The sequence below is a fragment of the Macrotis lagotis genome, chromosome 2 (assembly GCF_037893015.1).
Source record: "Macrotis lagotis isolate mMagLag1 chromosome 2, bilby.v1.9.chrom.fasta, whole genome shotgun sequence".
In the NCBI taxonomy this organism is placed as follows: domain Eukaryota; kingdom Metazoa; phylum Chordata; class Mammalia; order Peramelemorphia; family Peramelidae; genus Macrotis; species Macrotis lagotis.
The window spans coordinates 198,307,021-198,327,028 of record NC_133659.1 but is presented as its reverse complement, the minus strand read 5'-3'; the positions used below and the strand labels follow the sequence as shown (position 1 = coordinate 198,327,028).

General features: G+C 39.8%; 1 protein-coding gene across 1 annotated transcript in view; it reads right to left on the bottom strand.

Moving 5' to 3' along the window:
• CRHR1 (corticotropin releasing hormone receptor 1) overlaps positions 1-13,605 on the bottom strand; it is a 109,483-nt gene extending 95,878 nt beyond the window's left edge. The window contains exon 1 of the mRNA XM_074224392.1: positions 13,374-13,605. Within this exon, the coding sequence (XP_074080493.1) occupies positions 13,374-13,406 (33 nt within the window). The 5' untranslated portion in view covers positions 13,407-13,605. The remainder of the gene's footprint in view (positions 1-13,373) is intronic.
• Positions 13,606-20,008: the final 6,403 nt, after the last annotated feature.

Genomic DNA, 20,008 nt, shown 5'->3' with positions numbered 1-20,008 from the left:
TGGCAAGCTGCTGAATGAAGCTGGGAAAAAAAACCAAGGGAAAGAATGAATGACTTCATAGACAAACCCCAAATCCCCAACCAAAAACCCTGATGGAAACAGAAACGTTTCAAATATCCTTCTCATCCCATTCCACAGCATCCCCAAAGGAGAGTTTTAGGATTGGGGTGAGAAGGCTAAGTGATGCCTTGTCTACTTATTCAAAAACCTGTCCATCAAAAAACCTTCCTGAGCCCTAAGGATTATACAGAATAACTGGGCACTCTCTGGATGGAGGTTCCAGCACATCTTCCATATCATACCAGTCAGTCAATATACATTTACTAAATGCCTAAACAGAAAATTGTGTAAAAGTCAACTACAAGGAGTATATGGATATAATGGATATAATGGTGTACTATTGTATGATGAGCTGGAAGATTTCAGAAAAACCTGAAAAGATTTACATGATGCAAAGAAGTAGGAGAACATTATACACAAAAAATAGCAATATTGTCCAATGATTAATTGTGAAAGACTTAGCTATTCTTAACAATACAATCATCTAAGACAATTTCAAAACTCTTGTGATGAAAAATGCTATCCACATCCAGAGGAAGCACTGATGACATCTGAATCAAGATCAAAGCATACTATTTTTCATTTTCTTCATTTTTTCATGGTTTTTTTCTCAATCTGTTTCTTCTTTCACAACATGACTGACATGGAATTGTATTTTACATGATTATCTATATATAGTATATCAAATTGCTTACTATGTTAGGAAGGAGGAAAGGATAAGAGGAAAAAATTTAGAACTCAAAAATTTTATCTATAATGAATGTTAAAAGTTGTCTTCACATTTAATTGAAAAAAACTTAAAAAAAAAGATGCCAATGATGCTACAAGTTAGAAGTAAGAGATTAGAACATAAGAGACATAGAGGATAGCCAGAGGCATGAGTGAAAGGAATAGGATTGGTAGATAGAGCATTGATGTTAGTAATTGCAAGTAGTCTAATAGAGTTGGACCATATGTTGTATGCAGAGGAATAATGTATTGAAAGGCTAGATAAATAGAAAGAGAACAATTTAAATATTAAACAGTTTACTTTTGATTTTACAGGTAATAGGGAACCATTAGAGTTTATTGAGTGGGATAGGAGATGATCCAATAGATACTGTTGGAAATTCACTTTGACAATTGTGTGGGGGTTAGATTGGAGTGGGGGAGAGGCTTGATGAAAAGGGACCCATTAGGAGGCTAATGGGGTATTCTAGGAGGGAGGTGATTAAAGTCTGAACTATGGGGGAGGGAATGTGGGAAGTAGAAAAGAGAGTATATAAAAAAGACATGATAAAAGTGAAAATGATGGAATCTGGCAACTGACTGGATCCTTGCCGTGAGAATGAGGAACCCAAGATAATGCAAAGATTGCCAGTTCAAAAGAACAAAAGGTTAGTGGTAAAGTGAAAAAAAAAGAAATTCGGGAGAAAATGAGTTTGGAGGTGGTGGTGGAGATAGTGATTTCTGTATTGGATATGTTGAGTTTGAGATGCCAGTTGGTACATCCAGTTTGACTATGTCCAATAGGCAATTGGTGATGGAGGACTAGTGCTCAGATGGAAGACTAGGGTTGGTTCTAAAGATTTGAGAATCATTATGTAGCAATAATAACTGAAATCATAGAAGCTGATAAAGTCATCAAGTGAAAAGAGGGTTTAGGACAGAGACTTGGGGGACATTCATAGATAGTAGGTAATGATGTAAATTAAAATCCAGAAAAGGGTAAGAAATCATGAACAACCTGACTTCAGAAAAGCATGGAAAGACTTGCAGGAACTAATGCTGGGTGAAATAAGCAGAACCAGGAAAACATTGTACACACTAAAAACAACAGATGATCAACTATGATGGACACAACTCCTCTTAGGATTTCAGTGATCAAGGACAATCCTGAGAACTGTTAAGGAAAATACAATCCACATCCAGACGAAAAACTATGGATTCTGAATGCAGAGCAAAGCAAACTCTGTTCATGTTTTAAGACTTCTTTTATGATTTTAATTTCTTTCACATGTGTTTCCCTTAGTTCTAGTTCTTCTTTTACAAAATGATTAATATGGAAATATGTTAAACACATATACATGTACAACCTACATCAGATCATTTGCTGCCATGGGGAGGTAGGTCAGAAGGCAGTGTGGTAGAAAAATGAAACTCAAGTTTGCAAAAGGATAAATATTGATAATTATCTTTACCTATAACTAGGGGGAAATGTTTAGAGTCATTAAAAAACATTTTTAGGGGATGGCTAGGTGGTACAGTGGATAGAGCACCAGCCTTGGAGTCAGGAGTACCTGAGTTCAAATCCCACCTCAGACAATAATTACCTAGCTGTGTGGCCTTGGGCAAGCCACTTAACCCTGTTGCCTTGCAAAAACTAAAAAAAAGCAAAAAATATTTTTTTTTAAATCCAAAAAAGGAAATTAAGAAAGAATGGTCAGAGAAGTAGGAATAAAACCACGAACAAACAGTCAAGAAAACCTAGAGAGCAAAGAAATCAAGAGAGAAAGTCAGGAGGAGAATAGTGTCAGATAAAGCAGAGAGGGCAAGAAAGATGAATCCTGAGAAAAGTTCATTATATTTGTCAGTAAAAGTATTTTTGGTGACTTTGGAGAGAGTAATTTTAGTTGATGGATGGGGTTAGAAGAAAATTTACAGTGAATTTAAAATAAGAGGAAGGGGGGCATCAAGATGACTTTTTTCAATACTTTTAACTGAGGAGAGAAAAGATTTAATTGGTAGTTAGAGCAGGATCTAGTGTAGAATTTTTTTTTTCCTTTGGTTGTTTTAGGAAAGGGGAAACAAAGTTGATTGTAGGCAGCAGGAAAGGACCCAGTATAAAGGGAAAATTAGATTGGAGTTGGGGTTAACTGAAGTTGTGATCTAATAGAAAAGGTGGGAGGGAAGAGAATTAAAGATACATATAGAGGGATTGAATTTAGCAATCAGAATCATCTCATCAACATCAGAGATTGGAGGAAAAGAGAAGAGAATAGGGATTAATCACTTAAGAAATATCAGAGACTAAGCACTGAAAAATACAAAGACAAAAATGAAAGTTATCACTCTCAAGAGTTTACATTCTATTATAGTCTGTGTGTGTGTGTGTGTGTGTGTGTGTGTGTGTGTGTGTGTGTGTGTGTGTGTGTGTGTAGATACCAGATAATGTGAGGGAAAGAGATATTCAAGAGAGGTCAGACTTGAGTTGAACCTTGAATGAAACTGGCATTCTAAAATGCTAGAGGGAGAGGAGGAATGCATTCTAGACATAAAGGACAGGTAGAGGCCTTGTGGTGAAAAATGGAATGTCACATATGAGAAATAGGAAAAAAGCTAGTTTGGCTGAATCTAAGAGTGTGTGACCCTGGGAAAGTAACATACTAGCTTTGCGATCCTGGGGAAGCCACCCAACTCTGTTTACCTCAGTCCTCATCAGTAAATGAGCTGAAGAAGGAAATGGCAAACAATTCCAGTTTCTTTGCGAAGAAAATACCAAATGGGGTCATAAAGAGTCAGATATGCCTGAAGAATTAATGAACAACAGTAAAAAACATGGGTGAAAGGGAGTAAAAGTAATAAAGTTGAAAAAATAAATTGTGAGACAAATTGTGAAGAATTTTAAAGGCAAAATAGAAGATTAAGGAGAAGATAATGAATGGAAAATTATTATAAAAGAAAGATTGTTTCAGATTGGCATTTATATCAAGACATTGAGGAAAAAGGCAGAAAATAAATGTTGTAAATCATGAATGACAGGTGGCACAGTGCCAGACCTGGAGTCAAGGAGATTCATCTTCCTGAGTTCAAATCTGGTCTCGCTTACTAGCTGTGTGATCTTGGGTAAGTTGCTTATTTGATTTGCCTCAGTTTCCTCATCTATAAAATAAACTGGAGAAGGAAATGGCAAACTACTCCAGTATCTTTGCCAAGAAAACACTACATAGGGTCATGAAGAGTCAGGCATTACTGAAACAACTGAACAACAACAACAAATCACTGAAAGCAGATTCTACAGGTAATTCCTTCCCACAGTTTCTTTATGGAGAGGGAACAAAAAGAGTGAGATACTGGAACTTCATATCCTAAACAGATTTCAGCCTTCTACAAGGACTGTGAATCATTTGGTTTTAGTCCTTCAAGAACTGCATCTATCATTTTGACTAAATGTGACTGTTGAGTTAGTCTAGATGAGAAAATGAGAAATAAATGGGAAAAGACAAGGGACTGGGTTTGTAGATGAACCAGCCCTCGGTACCTAATCTCAACTCAATATGTGATGCTATCAAGCCTCTCTGTGTTCACAGGTAAAGACAGACTCAGGCTGTGATCTTCAAAGGCTTATCAGAAAATCACTGCCTGACAAAACCACTGTAACCAAGATCAAAAGAAATGTAGCAAACTGGGAAACAATCTTTACAACTAATGTTTCTGACAAAGGACTCATTTCTAAAATATACAGAGAACTGAGTGAATTTTTTTTTAAAAAAGCCATTCCCCAATTCACAAATGGTCAAAGGATATGCAAAGGCAATTTACAGATGAGGAGATCAAAGTGATCCTTAGTCATATGAAAAATTGCTCTAAATTATTACTTATTAAAGCTTCTCTGAGGTACCACCTCACACCTCTCAGACTGGCCAATATGACCAGAAAGGACAATGATCAATGTTGTCAGGGATGTGGAAAATCCAGGACACTAATACATTATTGGTGGAGCTGTAAACTCATCCAACTTTTCTGGAGAGCGATTTGGAGCTGCGCCCAAAGGGCAACAAAAATGTGCATAACCTTTGATCCAGCAATATCACTACTGGGTCTATACCTTGAACAGATGATGAAAAGGGGTAAAAACATCTTTTGTTGGACATTTGTCCTTTTGAAGGACATTTATTTGATTTCCTTCAATTGGGGAATGGCTTAGCAAACTGTGGTATATGTATGTGATGGAATACTATTATTCTATTAGAAACCAGGAGGGATGGGAATTCAGGGACACCTGGAGGGATTTACATGAACTGATGCTGAGTGAGATGAGCAGAACCAGAAAAAACACTGTGCACCCTAACAGCAACATGGGGACGATGATCAACCTGGATGGACACGCTCATTCCATCAGTGCAACAATCAGGGACAATTTGGGGCTCTCTGCAATGGAGAATACCATCTGTATCCAGAGAAAGAACTGTGGAGTTTGAACAAAGATTTAGGGAAAAAACTGATAACTTAATGTCTGATCATGCTATCTCTTATATGTTATGTTTCTCCCTTAAGGATATGATTTCTCTCTCATCACATTCAATTTGGATCAATGTATACCATGGAAACAATGTAAAAACTGGCAAATTGCCTTCTGTGGGGGGTGGGGGGAGGGAAGTAAGATTAGGGGAAAAATTGTAAAACTCAAAATAAATAAAATCTTGAAGGAAAAAAAGAAAATCATTGCCTATGGAAGTGAAATGTGGATCATTTCGATAATGAACTTGATCTGTGACAAAATTTAGATGTCTCTACAAATGTGAATGATGTGCCACTCTTTAACAGCTTGGACACCCCAGGATCCCAAAATCTAAGGAAAATAAGGAAGGTGTCTAAGGAAAAAAAATCTGCTTAAGCTCTCTGTGACCGAAGAGTTTGGAATCTGAACAAGCACCATGTACATCCAAATGTGTTATAGAGGAACTTGAAGACTGGATAGATGATGTGATGTAATGCAGTGATGTGATGATAATTATCTTTAATCCTGATTATTGGGGAGGCTGAGGCTAAAGGATTTCTTGAGCATAGGACCCCAGAACTTCAATGAATTGATCTCAAGAGGTGCCAACAATAAGTGTTGCATCAATATGATAGGATCTTGGGGAAGGGAGTCTAGACTAGGCTGTCTAAATAGAAGGGAAAACAGCTTAAACTGGAAAGGAACAGGTTAAAAAAACTCTCATGCCATTCATTAGTGGGATTAGGCCAGTGATTGGCCATTGTTTTTTCAACCAAGGCAAAATAGAGAGACCCCAGTCTCAGTGAGACAGAGAGGGAGGGGGAGAAAGAGCAAGATCAAGATCGAGAAAGACTGGCTGAACAGCTTTGTTTCCTAAAGGGGAAGAAAATGTCCAGAGAATTGTGATTGCCTTGTAACTTATGGATAGGATAAAGGGAGAGTCACATAGAACAAAGCAGTACATTAAGAAGAGGTGTATATATATGCACACCCCAAATTATTACAACTTGCCTTACCTCAATATTTCAGTCAACAATAATATGAATATAATATACAATAAATAATAATAAAGAAACTAATTCCAATAATTTGTTCTTTTTAGGCTAGAGTTTTCAGAACTTGACTTCTTTAATCAAATGAAATTGGCTGTCCCACATACCTGGTGCTCCCTTCTACTTGTCCATAAGATCACCCAAGTTCGTAGTGTTTTCTCACAGCAAGATATAATTGGCACTTATATGCATTTTAGGAAAAATTATAAATCTGGTAGAAAAAATTTAAATTCCAAAGAAATTAAACTTGATGAATATTTAAGATATGGATTGACACTTTAGTCTGTGCATCAGATGGTCATGCATCATTGTGCTTGCGGTATCCTGAAAGGAGAGCAGCAGCTCCACATTGTAGAGGGGTTGACAGTGGTACCCTCTCTCATTCATTCCATTTCAGCATATGGTGAAGACACATTGCTCAACTACAGAGTTAAACCAAGATTGTTCAGAAATTATGAAGCACATTCAATCACATTGCTCTCACTAAAACATGATTATGAGTAATAAAACTTTTTGTTCACACTAAAATGATTGCTTTAAATTTGTTTTGAAATATGATTAGTAGCAATCACACTTTATCAAAAGCAAAAAAAGGTCTTTTGAACCACAAACAAAATGAACAATTATTTTTTAAAATTATTTTATCTTGATCTCATATTTTAAACATCTGCTTTTGTATGTTTTGTAATGTATATAAGATGTTAGTATAGTATTGAACATACATAATTTATAAATAAATATACAAAAGTTGGAGGTACATGATAAAAAAATATTTTGATAGGGTAAGCAGTCAAAAAAGATTTTGAAAGCATTGATTTAATTCAACCTCCTTATTTTATAGGTGAAGAAACTGATAATCAGGAGAAAGGAAGAGATTTGCTAAAGGTCACAGAGGTATTAAGGGTCCGAGATGTGTTTTCTAGTTAGAAGTTAGAAATTCTTTATGTCCTACTTCAAACATAAACAATTTGCTGTCTTAAAACAAAGCAAAACAAAACTATTTTGTGGGGTCACACAGGGATTGGACAATGGGTTCCCTTATCTTTTTTCCCCACAGAGAACTGCAGAGAGAGAGGGAAATAAACCTCAGATCAGATAAAATCTAGACCAAGTTAAGATTCTTTATGCTTCATTATTTACTTTGATGGACCTTCCTTAAATTGTTTATAGATATAAATTAAGACCTCCCTAACATATCTCAATTGGAGGAGAGGATTACCTGACCTAAGGGGAAAGGGAATATCTGAGAAAGTGGTTTTATTACTTTAAGTAGGACCAGAGAGGGAAGGGATTACTGGAATGGAGAGATAAGCATCATTTGCTGTTTGAATACAGATACCATTCAGCTTTGTGGAAACACTTCTGGGTTTGGAGTCAAGAAGATCTGAGTTCAAATTCTGCCTCAAACTTTTACTAGTTGGATATATGACCTTTGGGGGCCAAACAGGTAAGTTCCCTGAACCTTAGTTTCCTCATTGATAAAATTACTGAATATGAACCACATTATCTCCACAGTCTCTTCTAGCTCTCACATATGATGTCAGCTAAAGTGAATTTTGCTCTGAAGTAAACTCATTATTACATGTTTCCTCCTGAGAATAAAGGAACACCATGACCAACCCTATGTCACAGTCATTCCTTATTCTGAATCAACCTCTTCTGAATCAGTGAGGTTTTGACCATGATAGACTTCCTGCTGTTTTTCAGGATACAGTAGCCCAATGCCAAGAATGGTTTGGAATATAAATTTCTCACTTGGATAAGGTCTGTTCGTGACATCTCATTTTCAAACCATATGTATTGAATTCAGACTACCAAATATGGTTACCTAAATGAGGCAGCCAAAGAATCATGGATTAGAATCCCAAAAGGCCAAGACTCAAAGGAACTTTGGGGACATTTAGTCTGGACAGTCTTCACCATCTTTGTATCCTGGACCCCTTTGACAGCCTGTGAAAATCTACAGACCTCTTCTCAGAATAATGTTTGTAAATTACAAAGGAAATCAATTATTTTGAAATAGAGATATCAAAATAGTTTCCCATTCAAGTTCAAGGACCCTCTGACATCTAACCATAGTCCCCAAGTTAAGAAGCCCTCATATAGTCCAACTCCCTCATTTTACGTAAAAGGAAACTGAGATATTAAAAACCAGGACTCCTACTTTGAATTTATTTCAAGCAGCTAGTGTTGTTTTGCCTACATCGAAATAGAGCTTTTGTGAATGGAAAGGGAACAGCCATTTGTTACAAAACAAAAGAAAACTACTTTATACCAGTCACTGTGCTGTCTTTCAAATCTTATCTCATTTGTTATTTTTTAATATTTTATTTTTTCTCCCAATTTACTTGTAAAAATTTTTAATATTTGTTTCTTAAAAATGTTTCCTCCACTGCCATCAGAAAGCAATTAATAAATATCTCATTTGAATGAGAAAAGAGTTACATCATCCATTTCCTTATGGTATCTTTCCTTCATGGGAAACCATTCAATTAAAAGGTACTTATCAAATATCAGAAATTGAGGATGCAGACATAAATGAAACAATGGCTAATTTCAAAGGGCTTATATTCTATTTGGGGAGGAGAAGGAGAAGAACATATCTAGATGTTATATGAAATATGGACAAAGTAATTTCAGGGGATGAGGAGAGACAATGCAGAAGATTATTGGTTCTATGATCCTTGTGGGGAGGTTGGGTTTATGTTGGTAGTAGAGATGAGGGAAGGCATCTCTTTGTTTCATTGTCTTCTGCCTTAGTGAAGTGTCAGGGACCTATTCTTTTCTAATTATAGCTGGAACTTGGGAGTCAAAAGACCCTCAGGTAGCTTAATCTTATTGGCCACAAATGGAGCTGTAGATAGAAGTTTGAGCAGGGTGGAAATGAAACAAGAGGTAACCCCCTTCCAAGAGATAAATTATACTTTGGACCATAACTCCCTTTTCTTTTCAGCTGAAATGATTTCTTCTGGTTTTTGAATGTCCAAAGAAGTGTCAAATATTACTGTGTGTGAGAAATGGCTTTTCCCATAGAGTCCATTTGTCTCTCGTCTGTTCCAAGTCAGTTTTGCCTTTCTATAATCCATAAAGTCCCTTTTACATGGACTTTCCTTGCCCATGCTCCTATATTGGCTCTCTACATTTTGCAAAGGAAAAACTCAAGAGGGAAAAATAAGGTCCACATTTAAACAATGAGTCAATCAATTGCAGAACTGGGATAAAGGCTACATTTATGCTGTTCAGAATTTTTCCATCAACTACTTGATATTCCCACCTATTTTCCCTTCATAAAGGGAGAATAAGGGTAGTTCTTAAAGTGTGATCTGCAGAAACCTGAAGGTCTCTGAGATCCTTTGGGGGATTCCATAAGGTCAAAAACATTTTCAAAATAATACTAAGACATTTTAATTTCTAATATAGCTATAAACCATATAGACAAAAGCTCTTCGGAGAGGGGGTTCTTCAATAAATTGTAAAGGAGTCTTGTGACCAGAATTTCTGCATTGGGCAGACCAGAACTTCATGTTCAAGTTCAAGCTTTGATATTTATTTGCTGTGTGACCTTGGACAAGTCGTTTCTATTTTACTAGTTGTTGTAAAGTGGATGGGGAGGAGGTCTATAAGTGACCTTGGGAAAGTCACTTCTACCTCTGCGTAAATGCAAAATGAAAAGGTTGGACCAGAAGATCTCAAAGTCTCTTCTAGCTCTAGTCTGTGGTTCATATTTTCATGGTCTCCTAGTCTCATCTTTTGCTTATTCTCTACCCGTGAGTTTGTCCCTTATATCTCTGACACTCCAAGAGTTTGTTTCTGACTTGTACAGTTACTCTCCCCAAGAAACAGAAGCATCTGCCTCTTTTAATAGCCCTAGTTCACCTCTTCCAGGTAGTCTTCCCTAATCAGCTTCATCTCAAACCTGTACCTGTGATTCCCTTTCCCCTAACTTACACTTCATTATCATGCCTTTATAACTGGTTTGGTAACTTTATGATTAATTGTTTCCAATCCTGGTTTTTTGTGCTCCAAATAGATTATAAACTCCCAGAGTATAGGGATTATTGTCTCTTTGACATTCTCCTTCCCTCACAGCCTTAAATCTAGTTAAGTGCCTACTCTATGGCAGGGTCACTGCTAAGTGGTTTACAAATATTATCTCATTTGAATGATAAAGGAGAAACATGGTCCATTTCCTTTATAGATTCTTCTCTTCTGATATAGCCCCCCAATAAATAAATAGCCTTATAATAGTTTTCTTTTAAATGATACAATGAGAAAAGTATTGGATTTGGAGTCCTATCTACAAGCCCAGAACACTGAGCTCACAGTAAGTAGATGTTCAAGAATACTTTCTGCAGCCCTCATGGATCTGCTTGGGAAACATTGTCTGGTTTGGTAAAGCCTCCTTTATTTTTTCCTTCTTTACTTTCCTGGTTTCCTACACTTGAAGTATTAGAATCCGGGATCAACCACTGTTTATGACCTGGGTTTCAGTTTCCACTTCTGGGAAATGAGGGGTTGGACTGGGTCATTTCTAAGGTCCCCTCCAGCTCTAATTCCTATGATCCTTTTATTCATCGTAGTTGAGGTAATGGTGGAGGAAGGAGGCATCAAATTTATATTTGAATAGTTTCAAACAAAAGTTGAAAATAGAAATGAAATCCTTTCATTTCCTTACTCAGTTACTCCGCCCTCCCTCATTCATTCTTTACTGATATATCACTTTTTCCCTTTTTACCATATTCCCTGCCCATCACTCCTTTTTTCCACTTTCTTGATCATAAGATTTAGAACTGAAACACCCCTTAGTGGTCATCTAATTTTACAGAAGAAGAAACTGAGGCTCAGGGATATTTCTCCCTGTTCTTTGATCTGTTCCCTTCTCTCTGCTTACATGACTCTCACAAAAGCTCAGACTTTCATCTCCCCTCCCTATACTATCTCACAGCAACCTTCTCCTTAGCCTCCCTACCTCTCCTCTCCTGTCTCTAATCCACATTTCAAACCACTGATGACACATAGGTCTGCATGTCACTTCCACACTCAAACTTTAGTCCATCCCTACTGACTGTTCCCACTTCCAGGGACAGATTTAATTTCTGTCACTTCTTTAAGCCTTTGCAGTCTGGTCCCTATCTAGACTCATTATATATATATATGCCTACCCTTCAGTAGTTCCACTCTAGCCAGATTGGTCTTCTTGTTCTTCCTTACTTATAACTTTTTATCTTATGTTTCTAGTGCCTTTTCAGTGACTAAGTCCTTCATACTCTCCTCCCCTCTGATTCTTCTTCAAATCCAAATGGTCACATTGAATTTTTTTCTGACATTCCCTAGCTTCTGGTATCTCCTTCCCAATTATATATTTCGTATATAAGTATGCCAAATACATATATATATATATGTGTGTGTGTGCATATATACATCTCTCTCTCTCTCTCTCTCTCTCTCTCTCTCTCTCTCTCTCTCTCTCTCTCTTCACCCCTGCGCCTTCCCAATACCAGGTTAGGCATTGAATGACTATTGTCCTTGTAGCTCAAGTGCAGTGTCTGACCTATAGTAGATGCAATGCTAAATAAATAGACCACAGGTATCAAAAATAAACAAACAAATAAATATAGAAAAGACCACGTAGGTATCAAAATCAAACTGGAATCCAGATTTTTCTTCCTGATCTAAATCTAGTACTTTTCTCACTGTCTCCATTAAAAGAAAACTTTTTAGAAGGGCTTTGGGTGGATTGGGGTGGGGAGTGTAGTTTATTTCAGTCACACTTGCTATTATTTTCTAAACATTCTGCTACAGACAGCTTGAATTCAACTGCTGAATTTCAAAGGAGATGATTTGACTCATACTCCTTTGTGCATACAGATACAAAAAAGGAGACAAAGGTTCTACAACAATTTGAAAAGAAAAATATTCATGTGGGTCATTCGACATTGCGTGACCACTCATAGATCACTTTTAAAAAACTAACTTTTCAACCTTCACACATACATACAAAACAAAACAAAACAAAAAAAAGTTCGTCCCTCCCACAACCCAGAAAATAAAGTGAATTATTTGTGCGTGCATTGGAGACCACTACAAGTCTCACGGAAAAACGATGCCCAGAATTTATTCATTTCCAGGGAGTCGGACTCCATTCTAGACAGTAAAAATTGGCTACCCTCCCTTAATCAAGACGGGTTCCTGGTTTGGGATGAGTGAGTGGTCTGTCTGCCACGGAACTTGTGCAGACGAAAACTGGTGGGTGACTGGTGACTTTCCTAAACTCTAGGTGCTGAAATATCTTCGCTGGACCCTAGACGCAAGACCGAACAGCTTCTGGCTTCCAGTTCGAGGGGAATACATGCGCTCCCACTCTCGCACTCGGCTCAAGCCGGGCCCGGCCAGGAAAGCTAGCCAGAGAAGAGGACCGAGCATCCCACACCTCATCTCCTCTTTGGGAATATTGTTCTATAGATCCAAGGGCTCCGAGGAGCGGGAGAGATTTATCTCCATAGACATGCAGATTTCTGCAAAGGGAAAAGGAGCCACTGGGCGGCCTAAAAGGGGGGAAGTAGGAGGTGGAATCTAAGGAAGGTGTTTAAGGAAAAAAACAGGAGAAAATCTTACCTCCAAAGCGCTGAACTATTGAAGCCCAACCGAGACAGAACAGTGGGCGGGTGCGGGGGCAAGTAGAGGAGGGGGAAATAGGGACTCATCCCCCAATCTTGTAATCACCCAGGCTCCCTTGAAGCTTGAGGAAGGGATTCTTTGACACTGCGGATTCCGGGAAGCGTTCTCCCAGTCCCAACCTGAGTCCTCCCCACCCAATTCCCTGGAAAACCCTGGGTTCCTTCAGAAGAGCAGGGCTTTCCCAGGGTCATTAAAACAGTCTCCCCATCCCCAGTCGCTCCCAAACCAGTCCTGACCCGGGGCCCCGGGCTGGAGACGGTCAATTTTGCGCCCCCGCACCTCTACGCACACAGCTCCCCCTCTCCCCAGCTCCGGCTGGGGCTGTTGTGGGGGGGAGGGGTTGGAGCAAGTGGAAGGGTCCCTTTGCCAGCCCGTTTTCTTACCTGGATAACCAAGAGGTGAGGGCGACGTCCCATCCTTGGGGTTCTCTGGGTGTCCGGGACACCTGGATTACGGGCACATCCACAGAAGGGCACGGTCAAGCTCGGGCTAGGATGCTTGCTAGCTATGTACGGGGAAAGCCGGAGGGAGCGCGCCTGGCAGGGGAGGGAGGCAGCCCTCGTCTCCGCGAGTGGGAGCCCAGAGGGAGGAGGGGGAGAGGGGTAAGGAGCGGGGGGAACGGGGCGAGGAGGGGATCGCGGGGAAGGGGAGAGAGCGGAGCGCCAGGCGCCCCTTGAGAAGGCGGCACTGCCAGCCCGGCTCCCCACCTCGGCAGCCCGCAGCAGGGTCACATCTGCTGCCAACCACGGACTCCTTCAGTCCGCCCCCGGCTCCGCTCCGCGTCCCCTCCGGCAACGCCACCTCTCTCCTTCCTAAGCCGGGGCCCCGCGGCCGCTTCCCGCCCAGCTCTTAAGGGAGGGCACTAGACTAGCCTGCGCCTGGCAGCCAGGAGCCCCGCAGCGCCCCCGCTACCTCTCTCCTCCTCCTCCTCTCTTCTCCTCTCTTCTTCTCCTCTTCTCTTCTCCTCCTCCTCCTCTCTTTCCGCCTCCTCCTCCTCCTCCCCCTCCCTGTCCTTTCTTGCCTCTCTCTCTCTCCTCCCTACTTCCTTCTCTCCCCGTTCCTCCCTCCTCCTTCCTCTGTCCCCTTTCCTTCTCCCTCCCTCCCCCTCCCGTCCCTTCTCTTCTAGCGCTCCCCCCTCACCCCTCCACCCAGCCTGGCTAATCACTGACCCCTTTTCCCTGCCCCCCTCAGTTTGCAGCAGTCAGTTGAGCGCGGCTCCTGCGCCGCCAGCTTCAGGGACCGCAGTCCAAGAAGAGCCTAGACATTAGGACGGGGAGGGGGAGAGTAGGGGGCGAGAGACTAAGAAGCCCTCTGTCACTCGCTTCTCGCAAAGGCTGCGGAAGATGAGACTTGCGGGACTTAGGGGGGAGATCAGGCGAGACACACTTATGGGACACAGAGTGGGTCTGATAGGAAGAGCAGAGGCGGGAGGGGTGGGGTAGCTGCAGGCGCCCCTCCACCACTGCTTCCTGGGCACCCTGCTGCAGAAGGAGTGAAGGCTAGCAGTAGTTTGGGAAGCTCAGGATTGCGCTTGGGTAGCTCAGGATTGCGTTTGGGTGTTTCCCGACCCATCCCCCACAGCCCCTCCTCCACTTCAGCCCTTCCATCTCTCCTTTCTTTTGCCATTCTCTAAGGGGGTCCACAGCTCCAGGCCTAGGTGGGACTCCCTGATCTTTCCAGAATCTACTCTTCACCCCTCCATAGCCCTTTCAGGTTTCAGAGCCACTTCCCTCTTTGATAGGACAACCCCTCCCCACTCCCACCCGGCTCTAACCAGACCCCAGCGGGAGGCTGCGCCGATTCCCCTCGGCCAGTGGGGAGAGAAAGATATCAACAACATTGGAATCTAGGCTTCTAAGTCCTTGTTACCCATCCCTGCTGCCCAGCGCCAGGATGACCGTCGGTCAACCGAGCTCCCAAATCTCTAAATATAGCTTTGGTATCTAAGACCGAACTTTGAGCTCACTCCCTGGAGCTAGAGATGGGATTCTTGGATCCCTCTTCAATTCTATTCAGCAAAGATTCCTTGAGCGTCTGTCTACCCTCGTGTAGATGCTGGGGAGAAGCACAAAGATTAAGAAAATGAGATCCTTACCCTTGGAAAAGACAAAATAGGATATTCCAGGAGAAAGGGATAGTGCTGTGGGAGTAAAGAAAAGGTGAGAGCACTTCTGGCTAGAAAAAGAGAAGCCTCCTTGAAAGAGGTAGGTCTGAATAGGACAGGAGGAAATAGGTGTGAGGGTGGTAGAGTTTTGGAGAGATGAAAAAGGGTGTCATCCAGAAACAGTATGTAAAAAAAAAAAAGATATGGGATATTACAATTTGAATTAAACTTATACCTTGGCTATCCTAAGTTTTCCTCTATTTCTTCCTTCAAAACTCAACTCAGGAGAACATAGGATTCAGTCCTTGTGTCAATTTTGTTACAAGGGAGGGTTTGAATGGGGGTGAAGATGGTCTATCTGAAAAAAATAATGTTGTAAAAGGCATCAGTAAACATTTTTTAAAAATCAATTTTTAATAAAAAGATAATCCCAAATCGCCTTCAAAATCAGCCAACCAACCAAAGACATTATTATGTGCCAGGCCCTGTGCTAGGTTCTGGGGCTATAAATTAAAAGAATGAAATAGTCAAGGAGTTTACATCCCAGCTGAGAAGGCAAGAGGGCATTGAAGTGCTACCATAGTGCACAAGAGCACCAGGCTTAGAGTTAGGAAGACTCATTTTTATGAATTCAAATCTGGTCTCAGATACTTACTAGCTGTGTGACCCTGGGCAAACACTTAACCCTGCTTGCCTCAGCTTCTTCATCTGTAAGATGAATTGGAGAAGGAAATGGCAAACCGCTTCAGTATCTTTGCCCAGAAAACCCTAAATGGAATCACCAAGTCATACACAACTGAAAATAACAGGAGACAAGAAGATAGACAGTATATATACCAAATAGTTAAATACCAGGATGTTTGGAAAGGAGTGCAGTAGTAGTTGTAGGGGAGGTGCTGATAAATTAGGAAAACTTTCATCTTGAAGAAAGAGACTGTGTGAGGTAGAGGTGAGAAGGGAGAACCACAAAGGGAGAACCACAATGCAAAGGTAAAAAGAAGGGAGATAAACTTCTGTGGGTGAGAAACACTGGGGAAAAAAACCATTTTGGTTAGATCATAGAAACTGTGGAAAGTGGTCTAGTCCAATGAAACTGAAAAAGATCGACTTGGGCTAAACCATTTATATGGGATCCTAGCAGCAACAGAGAGCCAGTGGAATTTGTTTAGTAAAGGAGTAACATGATGAGATCTTTGGGAAAATCTGATGAAGGGAAGGGAAGCAAAGGAAAGGAAGGGAAAGCAGGGGAAAGAAAGAATAAGAATTTATACAGTAGCAGATTCTGTGTTAATACTTTGAATAAATATTTACAATATTACAAATATTTAGAGTATTTACAAATATTTTAAGTAACACTTCTGAATATCTTCACAAAACCTTGCAATATAAGTGCTATTACCTTTATTTTACAGATGATGAACCTGACACAAACAACTGAGTTATATGATTTGCTGCGGGGAGGGAGAATCACATAACTTGTAAGTGTCTAAGACTGGATCTGGGTCTGGAGGAGAAAGACCTAAGGCAAGGCAACAGTTAGAGGCTACAAATAATCTAGTTGAGAGATGTTGAGGATTTGATGGCTATGTGAGAGGTTTGTGTAGGTAGAATTAGCAAGACTTGGCAACTTTGTGTATGAAGTGTGAGAAAACAGTAAGAAATTGAGGATGATGTCAAAGTTACAAACTTTTATTATTTTTATTTTTAATTAATTTAATTTCTAATTTTAATTTTATTAATTATGTTATTTTATTTTTGTTCATTTAATTAATATTATTTATTTTAATTAGGAAGATTGAAAGAAGGGTGGGGTTTGGGGGAAGGTAATGAATATTATTTTAGATTTGCCATGCTGGAGCTGCTTTGGGAAACATCTAGTATAAAAGATAAAGCAGGACAGATGCCCAGAGGAATGATGGACTGGTTATGGTGATCTGTAAGTTATCAATAAAGAGATAATCATTAAACCCACAGGACCTGATGTGGTCACCAAGAGAGAGGATGTAGAAAGAGAAGACCAGGGTAGACCCCAGAGGAACATCCACATTTAGAGTATATGATATGGATGATGAACCATCAAAGGAGACAGAGAATGGTCAGATTAGTAGAAAGAGGATGAGAAAAGGGGAGCATCATGAAAAACTCAGGAAGGAAATAGTATCCAGGAAGAGAGGGTATCAATAATGTCAAGTGCAGCAGATGGGTTAAAAACTTGAAGATTAAAAAAAGACTAATAAGGGTTCATCACTTTGGAAGGAGCGATTTAGTAGCCAGATGGACAGGGGTTGAAGAGTGACTGAGGGAAGAGGAAGGGGAGAACATGAGTGTAGATAACTTTTTCCAGATTTTTTGTTGAGAAATGGAGATTTTGGATGATAGCTTGAGGGAACTGAAGAAGTCTAATTAAGGTTTCTTTTAAGTACTGGGAGATTTGACTATGTTTGAAAGGAGTAGGGAAGGAAGCTGTAGATTGGAAGAAGGTAGGCAATTATTGTTATTGCAATATTCTGGAGTAGATGACAAATGATGGGAATCTAGGCAGGTGTATATAGTAACCAATTCTTATTGGTGTCTAGAAGTCAGTTATTAAAATTTCAGAATAAGTGTTTTTACCTCAGAAATTCCTGCAAAATGCCTTGATTTATTGTTTTGTTAATTTCTAGATTTAAGAAAGTGATAGAGAAATTTTTAATAATGCTGATTAAACTTTAAAGTGTGTCATGAGTACATTTATGTTTTGGAGAGTTAGTTGTTAAAGACCAGCACTTTCTTGAATTAAGGGCAAGGAGAAAGGCTACATCATTATTAGAGACTGAGAAAGAAGAAAGACTGGGAGATGATATCAAGGGGTTTTGAGATGAAGAGAAGGTCAAATGGACTGAATTTTCTTAACAAAGGAAGAAATAGGGGCAGCTAAGGGGCATAATGGTGTGAGGGCTGGCCAGGGAGTCAGGGGGACCTGAGTTCAAATCTAGCCTCAGACATCTCCTGGTTGTGTGATTTTGGCAAATCACTTAACTCATTTGCCTCCCCCCAAAAAAAGGAAAGTTAAACAAAAGTCCTCTGCCAGGAAAGAGGGGTTAGGGGTAGGGTAAAGTGTGAGAGGCTTGTAGAGTACACTTGGCCAGGACTAACTAAGGTCAGTCCAGTGATTCAGTCTCAGGATTAGAATACAATGAAAAACGTATGGACTATTAAATTCAGTAAAAATGATTTTAGCAAAAGCTAAAGGTAAAAAGATATAACTCTTTGGGTTAAAAAGAATAATTCAGATAAAAGAAATATCCCTTCTACCTCTGTATTCACCATGACAACAATCCCTGCTAATTTCTGATAGGCCCTAACAGGCTAGACCTTTTTTGTCTTGAGTGGCAAGGAAGCTAAGTTAATGATGACACTGAGAATAGCTTTCTAACCCCCTTGAAGCACTGATTCTAACAAGTCTCACCCCCCTGCTGTTGAGGTCCCAAAACTATTCTAGGAGATATTATAACACTAAAATAACTTAAAACAATCATACAACTAAGCATTAGAGAAGCTTAACACAATAATAAAAAAACACAAAAAATACTATCCTCAAGGGTACAATTCATACAGTAGAGGTAAAGTTAGGGGCAATTCGGAGTAGGTCTCCTAATGTAACAACAACTCAGCTAGCAAATAGCAGTACAAGTAGCATCAAACCTGCAGAAGATATCGCCTATACCATCATCAAGCCTCCTACCCAGGTCCTGGTCATTTGAATCATAGTAGCTAAGAGGTCACAGGTCTCTTCCATGTAACATGTCCTTGGACATGAATTAATGCTGAGATATTGCTGTCCCCTCAGCTATCCAACTTGGTCAAAATCTACTTATCCTTGGGAAAGTCAGTGGGGAATGTTGATAAATTTTGCTTTCTTCAGGGGTTTTTTTCTGAGGGGCTACATTTAGTTCCATCATCCTGGGTCTCAAGATTACTATGAAGTCAGTTAAAATATACCTTTGTTACTGTGTGAATTCCTGTTCACTATGATTATATTTATTACTATATGTATTGTTTTATAGCCTATAAGGGATTTATTTATTTAGTGTCATATGATTCCCATTCTGAATTTGTTTAGCTCTAAATTCTCCAATAATTTGTTCAAATATCCCTGAATTAGGATAATGAAAGGATACTGAATGCTTCCCCTCTGGTCCTGACTAGCTTCAGCTACAGGAATGGAAAAGAAAGCATTAGTGAGATCCCTAATTCCATGGTACTTACCTGGAAGCTGGGATGCCCAGTCTATCCCTTGAACAAAGTCAAGAATGGCCACAAAAATCAGCATACAATTTTATTCATATCCTCATAATCTACTTTAAGTTGCCAAGTGCCATCTGGCTTCATTACCAGCCATACCAAGTTACTATGAGAGGAGTTTTTATAGCAAAATAGTCCAACCTCCTTCATCTCCTTTATGAGGGAGGAAATATTTTTCACTCCTCAGATCTGGAATCCAATATTATTCAATATTAATTAATAAGATGCTTGGGGCAACTCTAAGAGCTTCTATTGTATCCAAAATGATCCTCAGAGAAGCTTCCATAAGGATCTGTTCAAGTACTGACTCCCCTGAATTGAAAATATTCATCAATCAACAAGTATTTCTCAAGGATCTACAATGTGCTACACACTGCCCATTATAAAACCTCCTTAATTAGCTACTACTACTACTACTACTACTACTACTACTACTACTACTACTACTACTACTGAGACCACCTTCACTTGGGCAAATATACTGTCTTGGTAGTCTCTCCCCTAAAATCTCATGAAAACTGGGGTATTCCTTTGAATCCCCTGAGAGTCCATAAATATAATGGTAATTTGGTTGCTGGTATATAGAAGATCTTTTAGCATGTGACACACTATCCTTTTTTAAAACTGCAA